The sequence below is a fragment of the Phyllostomus hastatus genome, unplaced genomic scaffold (assembly GCF_019186645.2).
Source record: "Phyllostomus hastatus isolate PE091 unplaced genomic scaffold, TTU_PhHast_1.1 phas_contig_210, whole genome shotgun sequence".
In the NCBI taxonomy this organism is placed as follows: Eukaryota; Metazoa; Chordata; class Mammalia; order Chiroptera; family Phyllostomidae; genus Phyllostomus; species Phyllostomus hastatus.
In genome coordinates, this window is record NW_025333737.1 from 29,318,837 (window position 1) to 29,335,532 (window position 16,696).

General features: G+C 57.3%; 1 protein-coding gene across 3 annotated transcripts; it reads left to right on the forward strand.

Annotated features, from left to right (window-relative positions):
• The first annotated feature begins 2,668 nt into the window (after positions 1 to 2,668).
• RAPGEFL1 (Rap guanine nucleotide exchange factor like 1) lies at positions 2,669 to 16,481 on the forward strand. Of its 3 annotated transcripts, XR_006785398.1 has the most exons (16): positions 2,671 to 3,316; positions 6,107 to 6,185; positions 7,075 to 7,210; positions 7,449 to 7,546; positions 9,857 to 9,969; positions 10,214 to 10,381; positions 11,082 to 11,179; positions 11,291 to 11,413; positions 11,970 to 12,148; positions 12,258 to 12,348; positions 12,825 to 12,875; positions 13,209 to 13,296; positions 13,486 to 13,550; positions 13,929 to 13,983; positions 14,447 to 15,316; positions 16,236 to 16,481. XR_006785398.1 is itself a non-coding variant. In XM_045836939.1 (15 exons), the coding sequence occupies exons 1-15, from the start codon at positions 2,797 to 2,799 to the stop codon at positions 14,569 to 14,571; spliced, it is 1,734 nt and encodes a 577-aa protein (XP_045692895.1). In that variant the 5' UTR covers positions 2,669 to 2,796; the 3' UTR covers positions 14,572 to 16,481. The 3 variants fall into 3 exon arrangements, 2 of the variants coding, with proteins under 2 accessions (XP_045692895.1, XP_045692894.1); XM_045836939.1 differs by having other exon boundaries at positions 2,669 to 3,117; positions 6,163 to 6,185; positions 14,447 to 16,481; XM_045836938.1 differs by having other exon boundaries at positions 14,447 to 16,481.
• Positions 16,482 to 16,696: the final 215 nt, after the last annotated feature.

A 16,696-nucleotide genomic window follows, 5' to 3' on the forward strand; every position in this document is an offset into this window, starting at 1 on the left:
AATCCTTGTGCACTCCGGGCATGGGCCTCGTGGCACATCTTAAAATGACAGTTGGTTTTCCCCTCCACCCTTTGGTGGTGTTGCTGCCGCAGGGTGACCATGACTTTCCTGATCCCCATCCCCAGTTCCTTTTCAGATCATGTCAGTTTGCTTCCCTCCCTCCCCACAGGGTGATGAGTATGGGCCTGATCCGGGGTCCTGCAGAGAGTGCAGCCAGCCTCGGGGTGGGTTACTGGCAGGAGGAATAAGCGTTTTAAGATGCTTCCTCCTCACCCCTGCCTCTTGCTTCCTCAGTTAGATCCCATTGCTCTCTGTTGCCCTGGTAACCGGCTCAGCAAGAAGAAATTCAAGCTCAGCAAAGCCCCCAGGTTCTCTGCCCTCCCAGCCTGCCTCTCAGTGGCCAGGAAAGAGGAGAGTAAGGGGCAGACAGAATTCGCCTTAGGTAGCCTCGCTCCATCCCCTTCTAGAAGTCCACGGTCTTCTCACCCACATCTCCTCACAGTTGCTAATTATACCACCATCTCTCCCTTAGTTTATTCCATGACAGAGTGTAGGTGCCCTGACTGGCCTCGTCCCCTCCAGGGTCAGCACACAGGTCTGCTACCTTGTGGGGGACTCAGAACAGCAAAGATTTGGAATACCAAAGTCTCCCAGCCTCCACAGCCTCCTTGGTTTGGGGGTGTCCCTCTGGGGCAGTGATTTTCAACCCTGGCTATTTGAATTACTTGGAGATCTCTTTAAAAACACCATCAACGTTGGCACCATTTCAGTATCTTTGAGAAGTGCCCCTGGATTCCCGTGTGCAGTTGGGGCAAGTACCACTGCTGTTCAAGGAGGACCATGACTCGGTGTTGGCTTTCCTCTGACTCAAGGTCTTGAACTTAGCCTCTGCCTGATATCCTTGAGTAGTCAAAGGGTCCTGGGGTCTGCTCCCAAAGCTTCCAGTTTCTAGAAGTCTCTCTGCCCCTTTTATTTTCAGCCCCCACATTCTCCACACTCCCCAATTCTTCCTAGCCGACAATCCCAAATCCTGCCCAGAGAGGAGGTTACCAAGGCAACCAGCTTAATCTGGTAACTGTGGCATGTGCTAGGAGTGGAGCCCTCCCCTCTTCTTATTTGGTTCATAAAGTGCTTGGGGAGGTCCAAGCCACTCTAGCCAGTTTCCCCTCTTAACCTCAGAGATATTGGGGTGTCTAATAAAAGGAGCCCAAGACAGTGATACTTGGATCTTTATTCCAGCTTCTTAGCCAAAATGGTGCTCGGTACGTACTGTTCCCTTTCTAAATCCACAAACAGATGGGTGTGCAAGCTCATTTCTGTGAACACATGCTCTAGCATACATAGGGCCAGAGATATGCACACACACCAATGTATGTGTGGTGCACACCCTGTTCAGTTCCACCACCACTCCTAGCCTTCAGCATTCCTGCCCCTGGCTGGTCGGTGTACAGTAAACACGGGTGCGCCCATGTCCAAGGTGCCTCAGCCCATCTGGAACCTGCTGCCACTCCCCAACCTTGTTACCTTAACCTTAATGTGCTCGCACTGAGTGTATCTCTTTACCCACCTCCTCCTCAAGAACAGAATGCTCCTGGCATAGGCATCAGGAATAAGGCTAACTTGGTGTGCAAATTTGGCCCCACTTTCCACACTCCATGGCTGTGTCAGCTCCGGGGGGCTCTCTATGCTTGCTGATGTCAGGTGGTGGCTGGAGCTTGTCACCCACCTCCACTGCCTTGCTTCTTCCTGCTGCCAGCCCGGCTTAGGTGCCCTCGCACTCCTGTTCTCCTCCCCCTTGCCTACCGTCTCTTCTCATCCCAACTAGACCTGCCACAACCTGCTGCTCCCTGCCTGGCTCCTGCCTGCCTGCCAGTACCTGCCCTTCACAGGCCGGGCCCCCACCATCTATTGTGCCCTACCAGAAAGGGCAGATGAGTGCCACCCCCAGGCGAGTGTCAATCCACCTGAGGCCTTCCCAGTCCTTTGTAAAAGAAGAGAGGTAAAGACCACATAGTCCTCTAAGTATGTCAACAGAGCACACCGCCAGGGTTGAGAGCGATCTCTGTAGGCCTCACCTGAGTTCAGGTAGGTGAGTCGAGCATGCAGGCCAGAGACCTGTCCTGGTTCTTTGAAATGGTACTAGAGTCCCTGTAAGCCCCCCAGCCAGGAATTCGTCTCTATTGGTATCGCTCCCTTACCTCGGCCCTTAATTTCTGCGTCTTCTCTGAACCCTCCACCCAATCCTATTCAGCCCCTTACAATCCCATGTGGCCCCAGGATCTGCCCCAACGCCCAAGTTCAAGCCGCGCGCGGCCCAGGGGGCGGGTCCAGGCAGGGCAGAGGAGGAGACTGGGCGGGGACTGGAGGAGGGGGCGCGGTCTCAGTTCTGCCACCTTCCCCGCGGTCAGGAGCGCCGCCACCGCTGCCGCCGCGTCCTCTCAGCCTTGCGCTCCGCCCGCTGCCTCTTGTCGCCGCAGCCCGGCCCAGGAGCGCAGAGCCTGGGCACCAGCCCCGCAGCCTACCCACCCTTCGGGCTGTGTGACCGCTGCAGCCGGCATGGGGGGCCTCTAAGGACTGGCACCCCTTCCCTCTGGCACCTCCCCCCGGCCACTGGCCACTGGCCACTGGACTCCGGCCAGCGAGCCTCGGGCACCTCTGGCCCCCAGTCCGGCGCCTGGCACGGCCCTCCACTCTGCCCCTCCGGCTCTGAGCATCGTGTCCCCGCCCCCCCGCCCGCGCCTGGGACACCTAGGTCCCCCGGCGGCCCCCAGAAGAGGGGCGGGCGGGGGGGGGGGCATGAAGCCGCTGGAGAAATTTCTGAAGAAGCAAACGTCGCAGCTGGCGGGGCGAACGGTGGCGGGAGGTCCCGGCGGGGGTCCGGGGAGCTGCGGCGGGCCCGGAGGGGGTGGGGGGCCTGGCGGGGGCGGCGGTCCAGCCGGGGGACCGAGGCCACTGCAGCGGCGTCAGAGCGTGTCTCGCCTGCTGCTCCCAGCTTTCCTTCGCGAGCCCCCCGCGGAGCCAGGGCTGGAGCCGCCCACCGAGGAAGAAGGTGGAGAGCCGGTGGGGGTCACGGAGGAGCCCGGCAGCGGGGGACCCTGTTGGCTGCAGTTAGAGGAGGTGCCAGGGCCCGGGCCGCTCGGGGGCGGGGGACCCCTGCGCTCCCCTTCTTCGCACTCCTCGGATGAGCTGTCCCCGGGTGAGCCCCTGACTTCCCCACCCTGGGCCCCCCTGGGCGCCCCCGAGCGGCCGGAGCATCTTCTGAACCGGGTTCTGCAGCGGCTGGCCGGGGGGGCCACCAGGGACAGCGCCGCCTCAGGTAAGGAGTCGGCTAGCTCATCCATCCCGGAGTAGGGGGTTGCCCCCTGGGTCCTCTTCCATGCCCTTGGAACGTGGGGTGACGCTATGCTGGAGCCTCGCTGTGGGGTTGAGTGGGCAGCTGAAGTGGGGTAGGGACTCATCTGAGGAACAGACCCTTCCGCTGAAGGGAAGCGGCAGTGCCACCTCGCTCCCTGTAGCAGCCTCACCCACAGACCAACCTCTGTCTCTCCTTAAGCCACCTTTCCTTTCCCCTGGATATCTTAGCCGTAGTCTCTTGGGTCCCTGATGTTGGTTACCTCCTTCTGAGGCCCCAAATTAGGGCCTGACACACTAAGATGGAAGCTGCCCGGAACAGCCCGTGCCCCCCTCCCCCCACGGAGGTGCCCGAGCCTGAAAGACCTTCCAGGAGTCCCCGACTCTGTATAGAAACCCAGGGCAGAGGGCTGGCCCACTCTGTGGGGCAGCGCCAGACAGGCACAGGGCCCGAGCTGGCTTTGGGGCTCTGGCAAAGGAATTCATTGTCCTTAGCAGCTTGGGGGGTGGGGGGAGGAGGTGCTCTAGTTGGGGGCTGACTCAGAGGTGTTGTTGAGGTGGCCCGGCAGACACCAACGTCTGGGGGGGGGTGGTCTGAGCCTTTCCAACTCCTACCCTTCCCCTGGCAAGCCTCAGCACATGGCCTCTTTCAAAAAAAAATAACCACACCCTGAGAGGCTTATTCCCTAAATGATGATGCTATTTCACCACTCCCCACCAGCACCCCTACAAGGGGGCCTGGAGGAAACCGAGGCCCCAAAATGCTGGCTAGGTGCTGAGGAAGAAGAGCTGCGGGTCCTTAGGTCTAGTTCTCGTCGTGTCGCGAAGCACAGTGGGGTCTGGTGACTGGGAGCCCTGGCTGAGACTTTCAAGGCAGGGGTTTCCTTCTGTGTTCCCAGACCTGAGCAGGGAGCCCCAGTCTAGGTGTGTGGAAGAGGGTTCCACTGCCCTAGACTTTTCTGGAGACCCGGGTCCTCTCCTGTGGCTCAGGCGGCAGGTGCCCTGGGGAGCTGACACCTTTTGGATTTAATTAGAAAAATATCAGACACACACAGCTCTCCTAACCATAACTTCCCGCCTACACTACACACCCCGTGTCTCTATGACACATTCCCTGGGGAGGCTGTGCGTTGGACCGGAGCCTGGCTTGGAAGAGACAGACGCCAAACTGGTGCCCCCACAGCCACATGTCCCCCACTGCACCCCGTGCTCTTCTTCCTTCGCTCTGGCTCAGTTCGCCTGCGGGATGAAGAGCATAGGAAGGGTGCTGGGCATCTCCCTTCCTAGTCCCTCAGCTCTGGAGCTGGACATCAGGGTGGGAGGCAGGTTTGACTGTCAGACTCGCTCTAAGAACACGGCAGGGTAACCAGGCAGAGCGGTAAAGGGAGAAAGTCTTTTTTTTTTTTTTGGTGCCTGGTGCCACAGACTCTGCTCAGGGTTTCCCGGGGAAGGACTCCTGAATTGATTGTCACCTGTGCTATCTGGCCTGGCAGGCTGGATTCCCAGAGTAACTGGTTTGGGGAACCCTAAACCAGTCTAAGAGTGAATGAGAATCAACGTAACCTGTCACTCTGATAGTCTCCAATACAACCAGTGTAATTAAGCCATCTTGGTGCCCTCCCAGGGAGTGTGTGTGGGAGGAGAGGACCTACAGAAGGGACCCTACACTAGCCATTCTCTCGGCAGCCTAAGCAGCCCCATTTTACCTGCCACTGGTTCTCCCTGACACCCTTTGCCTCAGGCATGTTGAGAGCAAACACAAAGACTCCAGAGTGTGGGTTCTTAGTCCAGCTCCAGGCAAGTCTCTCCCAGCCCTGAGCCTTGGCTTCTTCTCGTTTGTGAAATGAGAGTTGACGTCGTGGAGGCCTCCTTTTCCACCTTCTTGGTGAGGATCGGAGGCTGGGGAGGGGAGCCAAGGGCCCGCAGAGGCCTTGGTTCTGTCCCGGGGCAGTGCCTGGGGACCTGGCCCTAACCTGTCCTGATGAGGACACCTGGCTCCCTCCCTGCGCCCCGGCCTGTGTGTGCCAGGTCGCCCTGCCCTACCCCAGAGCTGGATGCAAGTCAGGGCGACCTCGTACCTGGCTAACTGGCTGAGCCAGGCCCAGGCGGAGGTGTAGAGGGGAAAGGGGGGCGGGGAGGAGCCACTCCTCTCCACCCTTCCCGTCATTAACCCTACCATCTCTGGGCGTCCAGAGGACACAGGGTTTCTCTTAAAAGGCTTTAGGATCAAAGAGATGGCAGTTGCTCCATCTTCTTTTTAATGGGGCTGGTTCTCACCTGCCTAGTTGGAACTCAAAGTTGTTAGGTAGGGATTGGGGAGGGGAGGAGGGACACACACACTCTGCTGACCCTGACCTCTGTGTTTGGAAGTTGTGTCCATCTAGAGACCCTTGTATGAGCTACATCTATGGGGGGGTGGGGGCAGATCTCAAGCTTGGTGTATTATCTGAACAGCTTCCCACACTCACAGAAGAGAAGTGGGCGTGGCCACCAGAGTGCCCCTTCCTTCCCTCCAGCTGCCTTGGCAGCTGCCAATCCCACCCCCGCAGCGGCTGCCCAGAACCTTCACAAGTGTGTATGTGTGTGTGTGTGTGTGCGCGCGTGCACGCGTGCAGAGCATGACGGGGCAGGCGGCTGGGACTCCAGTCTGGCCGATGAGAACTCGCCCTTGGAGGCAAGAAAGCAGGGTGGGGAGTGTCTGGCTGGGTCCTGGAAGTGCCCTTCTGACATCAGTGGCACCAATTGATCTCCACAGATATCCTGCTGGATGACATCGTCCTCACCCATTCTCTCTTCCTCCCCACGGAGAAGTTTCTGCAGGAGCTACACCAGTAATATCCTTTTGTGGGGCTTGCGAAAGGGGAGGTCGGGAGGAGGCCGCTCCCACCACACGACGTGTGATGCCAGGACCTAAGCTCTCCCTTGCAACACATACTTGGGTTTTAGCCCCAGTGTTTCTGCTCAGCAGCTGTGTGTCCTCGAGCAGATCACCTGACCTCCCAGGGCCTCGGTTTCCTCTGCTAGAAAATGAGGGTAGATAGCACCTGCTCCGCCTCCCTCCCGGGCTGCTGTGGAGATAGACCTGATGGCAGATGTGGGAGTGCTTTGGAGAGGGCAAAGCCCTGTGCAAATGTGAGGTATTATTATTCTATTAAGAGTGCCTCTCTCCCCACTGAATTGTTGCTCCAAACGTCTGGTTGCCCGGTGCGTTATTACAGGGTCCGAGGTAAACACCAGGGCATGGCTGTGCTTCCGTGGGGCCTGCTGGAGACAAGCCTCTGGTTGGGCTATTCATAGGGTCTCATGTAAGCATAGGGCCTCTTACTGAGTTATTTTAGGACCTAATTGCAAACGTCAGGCCACCGAGCAGAATATCATAGGCCTTACACTGAGGTATGGTCAGGTCTGTGGTGAACACCATTGGCCTTCATCAGCCTGCTGTGAGCTCCAGGCGTGGGCCGGCGGGGGCTGGCTGGGTCCAGACAGGGTATCCTCAAGTGAAGTGCAGAGGTGGGAGCTGGATGTGGTCAATTGGGTGTCATTTCTCCCTACTCTGAGCTGGGGCGTGAGGGGAGGGGGGTCTTGGTTTCAGGGACCCCAGGATCTTCTTTCTCCCGGGCCCCAAACCTAGAGAACATTTGGGGGTGGTTTACCCTCCCATCTCCCCCTCCCAGTTCCCTCAGGTCTGCCTGCCCAGGTTGTTTTTCTTAACTCAGGGGTCAGCTTTGTTTGGGCAGGAGGTAAGGAGGGCCCCGAGGGGCGGGGCCAGAAGCAGGCCTGCCTCGCCATGCTCCTTCATTTCCTGGACACCTACCAGGGGCTGCTGCAGGAGGAGGAGGGGGCCGGCCGCATCATCAAGGTGGGCCTGGGAAGAAAAGGTGGGGGGGGGTGAGCAGGCTCTTGGCTCTGGAAGGAGGCCCCTTTGAAGGAGCCGTACTTGTCAAGCTGGGTGCTAGAAAGAAACGATGCCCAAGGGGTCTTTGCTTATATGGTTCTCCTGCGTCGGAAGGCGTGGGGCCACTGCTCTGCTCCAGCCCTTACAGAGAGCCATGCTTGGGATGTGACCCCTGCCCTCACCGCTCTCCTCCTCTCCCCAGGATCTGTACCTGCTGATTATGAAGGATGAGTCCCTTTACCAGGACCTCCGCGAGGACACCCTGAGGCTGCACCAGCTTGTGGAAACCGTGGAGCTGAAGTGAGGGGAAGGGGTTGGGAAGGGGACAGGAAAGAAGTCCCGCGTGTTCCTCTCTCACGGGGGGGGCTGCCTCTGGCCTTTGGACTCCAATACGGTTTTTATTTCTGTCCCATTCTCTTGCTGGAGAGTAGCACAAAGCACTGTCTGCGGTCACTTTTTTGTTTATTCCAGTGGCGTACTGGTAAATATTGAACAACCAGCATTTCGGGGGGAAAAACAAACAAAAAACCCTGATTTGTGTAGCTTTTGCTGATTTCCATGGCATAAATTTTCTCACCATAGCTGGTTGCAAGCTCCCAACATGCTGTTACTGGATGTGCAGTTGGGCAGAGATGCAAACAACCTGAAGAGCGGAGATAACAGTGAAACGCAGTAAAACAATTAGGAGACTGCATTTTTTGGTAAAAATTTGGACGTAAGATTAGAAACCCTCCACACTCAGTGGATTGAGCGCGGGCTGCGAACCAGTGTCATAGGTTCGATTCCCAGTCAGGGTACATACCTGGGTTGCAGGCCATGACCCCCAGCAACTGCACATTGATGTTTCTCTCTCTCTCTCTCTTTCTCCCTCCCTTCCCTCTCTAAAAATAAATAAATAAAATCTTAAAAAAAAAAAAGAAACCCTCCACACACATACTTTTTTTAAAAAAAAACCTCTGTGCACTGGGTTGTTTAATGTCCATGCATCTTTTTTTTTTATTGATTTTTAGAGAGAGAGAGGAAAGGAGAGAGAGACACATTGATTTGTCATTCCACTCACTCATATGCCAATGCATTCATTGGTTGACTCTCTCATGTGCCCTGACCGGGGATTGAACTTGCAACCTTGGCATATGGGAGTGATATTCTAACCAAATGAGTTATCTGGCCAGGGTCTTTTTTTTTTTTTTTAAGTTAAAGTATCTCTCTTTTTTTAGAGATTTTTATTCATTTATTTTTAGAGAGGGAAGGGAGGGGGGAGAAAGAGAGAGAGAAACATCAATGTGTGGTTGCTGGGGGCCGTGGCCTGCAACCCAGGCATGTGCCTGGCTGGGAATCGAACCTGCGATGCTTTGGTTCTCAGCCCGAGCTCAAGACACTGAACTACACCAGCCAGGTGGCCAGGGTCTTGCACACACTTTTTAAATAGCTTTATTTAGAAACCATGTGGGAAATTTTAACAATCCACTTTCTTGAGCCAATATGAACTGGCTTCAGGACTCCACTGCATCTGTCAGTCATCCTTCCATCCAACCATCCGTCTGTCCATCTGTGCATCCACACCTTCGGCCCTTTCGATTTCTCTCCCCTCCGTTCCCCCCACCACAACTTCAGTATCTATCACCTGGATTATGGCCACAGCCTCCGATCCAGGGCTTCAGCTAATGGTCTCGTGTCTGTCCCTCCCTCCTGATGTTGCCACCAGAGAGATCGTTCCACCTTGACATCGTGCTCCTGTTCCAAAACCATCATGGTTGCCTGTGACCTGCAGGACAAAGCTGCAACATCCCAGTGCAGCCTTCAGCACCCTTTCCTTTCTGCCTCCTGTTAGTCCTTCCTGTCTCCATTCCCGCAGACACTCCCAACACGCCCCGTTCCTCGAGCTTCTGTGCTTGCCCAGCTTCCTGCTGTCATTTATATGGTCCATTCCAGAAGGACCTCCTCCCACCCCCTCCTCTTCCTGTTGTCCCTCAAAGGCCAGGTCACATGCCATCTTCTCAGTGAAGGTTCCCCAGATCCTCCCTTTTCAGAAGAGCGTCCTCCCTCCCCCACACCAACATAACTCTCCGTTTGCCTTTTTTCTATCACCTGACACGTGCCTTGTGTTGGAGGTAGCTGTATGCATGTCTGTCTCCCTCCCAGACTGTGAAGTTCTCTTGTTGGCAAAATTCAGCAAATAGCTGATGACCTACACTTACCATGGGCCAAGCAATGTGCTGGGCTTGGAGAATGAAAAAAAAAAAAAATTCAGTAAGAACTAATCCCAGCCCCTCCAAAACAAAAAGTGCTCAATCATGCAGGAGAGATAAGACACAAACATAAATATTAGACCATTGTCCTATTCCCCACCCCACCCCCTGGCCAAATTGACCTTTTCTGGTGAGTGGAGTGGATCAGATAAGAGTTCGTGGAAAAGGTGGCATTTGATTTGGGTCACTTGGACAGTTGTCCCCTGCTGGCCGTCGTCCTCACTTCAAATCCCCTCCACCACTCTCTGAACCTGATGCCAGTGCATCCTTGACCCAGTTCTGATGTCCCTGCTTGATGTTGCCTGCCCGGTGCCCCGTACGCCTGGCAGGGCTCCCTGATGCCCAGCTGTGTCCATGCCAGGATCCCAGAGGAGAGCCAGCCGCCCAACAAGCAGGTGAAGCCCCTCTTCCGCCACTTCCGTCGGATAGACTCCTGCCTGCAGACCCGAGTGGCCTTCCGGGGCTCCGATGAGAGTGAGTGTGGGCGCCAGGAGGGGCAGGGCTTCCTGAGCGGCTGAGGGGGCCCGGCGGGTCTCGGGTCTCGGGCGCCCTCCATGGAGCCTCCCCGTGTAGTAGAACCAGTCCTTTCCACAGCATCTTTCTCACGGGCCAACCAGTTTAGGGGGAGCGGTGGGATGAACACGGGTTTCCCGGAGTGCGCTGTGACAGCGCTGTCGTTCTGCCCTCCGATGACAGCCCCCTTCCTGTCTCTGTCCAGTCTTCTGCCGGGTCTACATGCCTGACCACTCTTACGTGACCATACGCAGTCGCCTCTCAGCGTCTGTGCAGGACATCCTGGGCTCCGTGACGGAGAAGCTGCAGTACTCTGAGGAGCCTGCGGGGCGCGAGGACTCCCTCATCCTGGTGGCTGTGGCCTCTTCAGGAGGTGAGGGTCAGGAAGAGCTCAGCGGGGGCCCCGGGACAGGGAACCCACAAGTCCGGTGCTCCTCCGGGGCAGGGTAAAGACTGACATCTGGGCCCTGGCTGCTCAAACGGTGGGGCTGGGCCCATCTGCATGGGCATCACCTGGGAGCTTTTTAAAAAGGCAGTATTTCAGACCCCACTCCAGACCTGCGGAATCGGAATGTGCATTTTAACAAGACCCCCAGGCTATTAGTCGATGAGCATTCAAATTTGGGAAGCAGTGGTCCAGGACACTTGGGTGCTGATCTGAGTGCCTGCCTTGCTCACGTTGGAATCTAGTCCCTTAATCTCTTGGAGTACCTAAAGGTGCTCTGGTTTTGAGGCTAAAGACACAGGTCAGGCCTCCAATCCCTGTGGGAAGGCAAAAAGCCTGCAATGTCGCCACAGCCTCATTTCCCTCTAAGACAGGAAAAAGCCCTGCTCTTCTAATGTCACAGGATTGAAAGAACACGGGAAGAGCTGTGAAAGAACATTGGGAGCAAAAGAGGAGGCTATCAATACAAAAGTAGTCATTATTTGAAAGCTTCCCTAAAAGCAGGGCGTAGACTGGTGATCCTACGAGTCCCGTTAGTCTGGAATGCGTCCACGCAGGGTGAGATGTTTCAGGATGTGTGAGGGTGTGGGTGGCCGGGGCTGAGGCAGAGCAGCTCATTTTTCCGCAGAGAAGGTCCTTCTCCAGCCAACAGAAGACTGCGTCTTCACCACCCTGGGCATCAACAGCCACCTGTTTGCCTGCACCCGGGACAGCTTTGAGGCTCTGGTAAGGCAGCCAGCACCAGGCCCTGCCCAGGCGTGAGGGCTGTGAGGGGCTGTGAGCAGACCCCCGCAAGCCCAGAGGGGAGCCCAGCCCTGTCCCCATGCCTGCCACCAGGTGCCCCTTCCCGAGGAAATCCAGGTCTCTCCTGGAGACACAGAGATCCACCGCGTGGAGCCTGAGGACGTGGCCAACCACCTCACCGCTTTCCACTGGGAGCTATTCCGATGTGTGCACGAGGTGAGGACGGAGGCTGGTGCTGGGCGAGGGGCCAGGAGGGAGAAATGGGCCAAATGCGGGGGCCTGGAGTGAGGCAGCTTCTGCAGCTGAAGTCCCTGGTTGGAACACTCGCTCGCCGCATGCTCTGGGGCAACGGAGCACCGAAACCTCTCCAAGCCTTGGTCCCCCTCCTCTGAGAAAAGAGCAAAGAGAGAGACCCCCTAGCAGGGTGGTTCAGGGCTCAAAAAGTGCTGCTTACACAGACCCTGAACCATGGTTAGTGTTTGTCAAATATCCACTATTAAAGAAATAAAATATGGCAGCGGCAGTAGTGTCTACAGATGGGTTGAGTGCCTGGCACCTTGTGAGTCTTCAGTAAATGGTCAAGTATTCATGGTGGTTGTCTGTGTCCCTTCCCCATCTCTACTGCATCCTGTCCTGTCCCCACTTTTTCTATTTTCCACCCCTCCCGCCCCCACCCTCCTGCCTTTCCCTCACCACCGCCTTGCACTGCCACCTTCCCGCCCACGCCGCCCACACCCCGGGCTCCCCCCTGCTGCCACCGCCGTGGGTGCAGCTGGAGTTCGTGGACTACGTGTTCCATGGGGAGCGCGGCCGCCGGGAGACGGCCAACCTGGAGCTGCTCCTGCAGCGCTGCAGCGAGGTCACCCACTGGGTGGCCACGGAGGTGCTGCTCTGCGAGGCTTCGGGCAAGCGTGTGCAGCTGCTCAAGAAGTTCATCAAGATCGCTGCCATGTGAGTGCAGATGGCGGGGCGGGGTGGGAGCCCTAAGGCCGGTGTGGGGCAGGATGGTGCCATGGCCACCTGACTGCCCTCTGACCCCCCTCCGCTCCCAATCCTGCAGCTGCAAGCAAAACCAGGACCTGCTGACCTTCTACGCTGTGGTCATGGGGCTGGACAATGCTGCGGTCAGCCGCCTGCGGCTCACCTGGGAGGTAATGCGGCCCCTTTCCTTTCCTTTCCTCTCCTGCCAGCTGTGCTGGCCCACCTGGAGGTCTGAGCCTCCAGCCTCAGTCTTGATAGCCTCAGCTCACCCGACGGGGAAGGAGGCGCCCGTGCAGCCCCAGGGCAGGCCGCTCTGGCCCTGCCCTGCGCAGATTAGTAACAAGGTTGAATCCCGCCGGAGTGTGAGGGCAGGTAGCCCGGGCTGTGGCATTTCTGCCAGCAGTCAGTGAGGTGCCTCGGTGCATGGCTGAGGCCTCAATTTCCCCAGAGTGATTAGTTTCTCTGGGCTGCCTCTAGCTCCCCAGGCCCAGCCAAGGGTGACTCCCCATCCCCAACCACCTGCTTCCCGGCCCCCTGCAAGACATGTGGGCCCTGTCCCCTCCGGCACCTGGGGGTTAGTCGGAAGCTCCCAGAAAACTCAAGGAGCGCCACTCTGACATTCCTTCTTCCTTCACACTCTCCACAGAAGCTGCCAGGGAAATTCAAGAACTTGTTCCGCAAATTTGAGAACTTGACAGTGAGTGGGTTTGGCTCTTTTATCTGCCCCTGGACTTGTATACCAGAGACGCTCAGTTCCCGTAAACCTCCTTCCTCAAGCTTCCCTTTCAAGGGTTTTAGTGCCAAGACCCCCCTCCTCTCCGCACCGTGCTGGAGGATGGCTACCCGGTTTTCCCCGGAGGTGGTGGGGGGACATTCAAGGCCCCCAGGACACCCTCAGCGAGACACCCTTTCAGGTCCCTTATCTCACTGGAGATGTAGCTAGGGGAGGGGAATGAGGGAGGGAACGGGGGATGTCTTGGGGGCACCCTGGGCCCATCTGTCCCTTTATCTGTCTCCTGCGGAATGCCAGGACCCCTGTAGGAACCACAAAAGCTACCGAGAAGTGATCTCCAAGATGAAACCTCCTGTGATTCCTTTTGTGCCTCTGATCCTCAAAGGTGAGGCTGTTCCCAAATTATGCTCCCCTGTCCACGTTCTGCACGCACCAGTTCTGACTCTCATCCTCACCCAGTGCAGCTCGGAGTGCCCAGAGGAGAGGCGCCCCCGAGATGGAGTGGATGCCAGGGGAGGGGGAGGGCAGCTTGGACTTCCTCGCTCACTCTCTTGCTTCTCTTCCCGTCCCCTAGACCTGACTTTCCTGCACGAGGGGAGTAAGACCCTTGTGGACGGGTTGGTGAATATCGAGAAACTGGTGAGTGGCGCCGCCAACCCCGGTCCTGGGAGTCGGGGGATGGTACCCTCCCCCTCTCCTGGCACCCCCTCTAGAGACAGCAGCCTTTCTCCACAGTGCCCGGCTTGCCTGACAGACTCCTGACTGTCTCCCTGGTGGCATCGCTGTAGCAACCCGCCTCCGGGGGGCAACGCTGACAGGCAGCTTGGGGGGCAGCTCTACCTCCCCCTCATCTGGCACCCTGTTACACCCACTCCTTTGGTGCTTTGGAGACCCTCCAGATTTGGGGACTGGAGGGAGTCAACCCCATGGAATTGGAGATTGGAGGGAGGGGAGCCTGGGCGGGTGGGGAGTGTCTTTCTGTGCCCTTTTCAGGGCTCAGTCCTTGTCGCCTTGCAGCATTCTGTGGCTGAAAAAGTGAGGACAGTCCGAAAATACCGGAGCCGGCCCCTCTGTGAGTACCCAGGGTTCTTTTTTTATTTTTAAAGATTTTATTTACTTATTTTTAGAGGGAAGGGAGGGAGAAAGAGACAGAGAGAGAAACATCAATGTGCGGTTGCTGGGGGGCCGTGGCCCACCACCCAGGCATGTGCCCTGACTGGGAATCGAACCTGCAATGCTTTGGTTCGCAGCCTGAGAGCAATCCACTGAGCTACACTAGCCAGGGCTATACCCAGGGTTCTGAGAGCACCACAGGTTGAGTTTCTGCACCACGGGAGGGTTCTGGGGAGAAATCCCTGCTCAGATGTTTATGTCCTTAAACTTGTCAGTTTTCCATTCTCTTGGCCTCCCCGGGCCCCCCTCCCTCCCCGCCGCTCAGCACCTGTCCCAGGCTGCGCCTTGTCCTCCAGCCATTGCGTGTGGAGGGGGAGAAGAGAATGTGGCGGCCTAATCGCCTCTCTCCCCCTGTGCCCCAGGCCTGGACATGGAGGCGTCCCCCCATGACCTGCAGACCAAGGCCTACGTGCGCCAGTTCCAGGTCATCGACAACCAGAACCTCCTCTTCGAGCTTTCCTACAAGCTGGAGGCTAACAGTCAGTGAGGATGGAGGCTTCCGTCGGACCCCGCCAGGGTCCTCGGGCCCCTGACACGCAAGCACTTTGCACGATGTCCCAACCCACCTCCAGAATCTTTCTGCTGGAGCAGCTTTCCATCCCTCGGGGAAGAGCCGGATGGACTTACCCCTGGACTCACAGGCCTGTTCATCCTGCTGAAGTCCTCTGCCCACCACCCCAGTCCTTCAAACCAAAACCACACTCGGCTGGTTCCTGCCCCTGCAGGGAAAGGGGGCAGAGAGCTCCTTCCTCGGTCGCCTCCCATTGAGGTCTGTTCCCGATATAGAATTTCCAGCCTCCTCTTCCAACTGCAGCAGGAAGGAAAGCTGCCCACCCTTCCGTCTAGTTCTGCAGAACGGAATAGGAGGAAAGACTGGCAACCTTCCTCTCCACCACCTGTCCCGTTTCATTTCTCCCTGGCCGGGGCTGGGACCCCTGGATGTTAACCCCTCCACCCCCGAATACTATATTTCCCGTGTGTGTGCATGTGTGTGTGCGCGTGCCCCTCCCCCCATTAAGCAGCAGGAGTGAATCTGGTAATTGAGGGAGGGTGTTGTGTGTGCCAGGGTGGGGGAGGTCTTTATGTTGGTGCTACCCTTGTCTACTCTGCCCCTGGGTCGGTGCAGTGTGGGTACCTTCCCCACCCCCACCGCTCCCTGCTCAGTTACTCCTGCTGCCCTGTATCCCAGGCTCCTGGACAAAGCTGCTCTTGAGGACATGGAGCAGCAGCAGGTGGGAGGGGTTACCCATCACCCCTTGCAAGTCCCCCAGTCAGGCCTACCGAAGGTCCCTGGGTGGGCTTCAATGAGAGGGTAAAAGATGCTCAGGGAAACACAGGCCTAAGCTGCCTACAGGATCCTCCCTCTGTGTAACAGTGGGGTGCGGCACGGTGGTATCAGGAGTTAGGGGTACTTGCTCCCTGCACTCCTGCTTCTAGGGTGTCTTATGGCTAAGAAGGGAGTGGCCATTCCCCTTCTGGCTCTGTCTGACGCTAAGATCGTGATCTGTCCTTTTCCCTGTATTGACTCCCCCTTGGTCCTCCCCATCAGAGCTGGGGTGGGGCGGATCCCCGTACCTGGGGGCAGGCAGACCCCCAACATAGCGGGAGGGAACGGCGGAGACTGTGAAGGCAGACTGGACCTTTGTGATGCCTGGATTACCTCTCTGTCCCCCCTTCCTCTCCCACGTGGGCCTCCAGGGCTGAGGGGTGCCGGGGCTCCTGGCAGCTACTGGGTGGGGCTTCCTGGCGCATCCTAACCCTCCTTTCTGGCACCACCTCTTTCCCTTCCGAAGAGGCAGCGGCAGCAGCAGAGCAGCAGGAGCAAAACGGCTGCTGATCCTGCTCTGAGGGTGTATATATTTTTTACCAAAAGCTCTGGAATTGTAATTTATTTTTTAAAACTCCAAGAGGGAAAGAGCCTTGTATCATATGTAAACAATGTATCATAGGTTCTGTTGTACAGCCCCTTTTCTACAGTGGCCTGTCTTGTTCCTGCCGCAAAAAAAAATGTCTATGGACTCCCCACCCCCGCTCCCACGGACGCAATCACTGTGTCCCACCCTCTGCATCCTTTACAGACGGTGACCAAGACCCTCCTCTTGCTCCCTGCGGCCTCCCTGCAACTGCTGATGTGCCCTCTTCTCTCTGCAGCCGCCCCTCCTCGCGATCCCTCTCAGCCGCCTCCTCACTCCAGCTGCCACAGCGCTCCTCCCACGCGGGGCCCCGCCGGGCCAGTCTCCCCTAAACCTTGACACCTGCCCTGCTGCTTCCCCGGGGCCTCCGGACCGCTCCCCGTGCCCACAGCTTTAACAGAGTGAACCACGTGTACTGTACGGGCTCCGTTGGCTCTGCAGACACTGCGGGGTGGAAAAAAAGCCAATAAAGTCTATGAATCAACCCTCCTGCTGTTCTCCGTTCTGTTTCTTTGAGAGCGAGCGGGGAAGGGCTGAGGGAGGGGAGAGGGGACCGCTGCAGTGTGCTGGGCCCCTCAGGAAGACGGTTCTGGAGTGACTTTGAAAATGTGCATGAGAGGAGAGGATGCCAACCTCACGAGACGGGTCACAGCGCTCCCAGAACTCGGAAGAGCGAGTGTTTTAGCTCTTCCGTGTTCC

Bases quoted from the DNA above. Each gene is read 5' to 3' on its own strand.
- RAPGEFL1 (XM_045836938.1), top strand. From the start codon at position 2,797: ATGAAGCCGCTGGAGAAATTTCTGAAGAAGCAAACGTCGCAGCTGGCG. The intron at 6,186-7,074 runs ATATCCTTTTGT...CTCAGGGGTCAG, and splicing joins CTGCAGGAGCTACACCAGTA to CTTTGTTTGGGCAGGAGGTA. The intron at 11,180-11,290 runs GTAAGGCAGCCA...GCCTGCCACCAG, and splicing joins GGGACAGCTTTGAGGCTCTG to GTGCCCCTTCCCGAGGAAAT.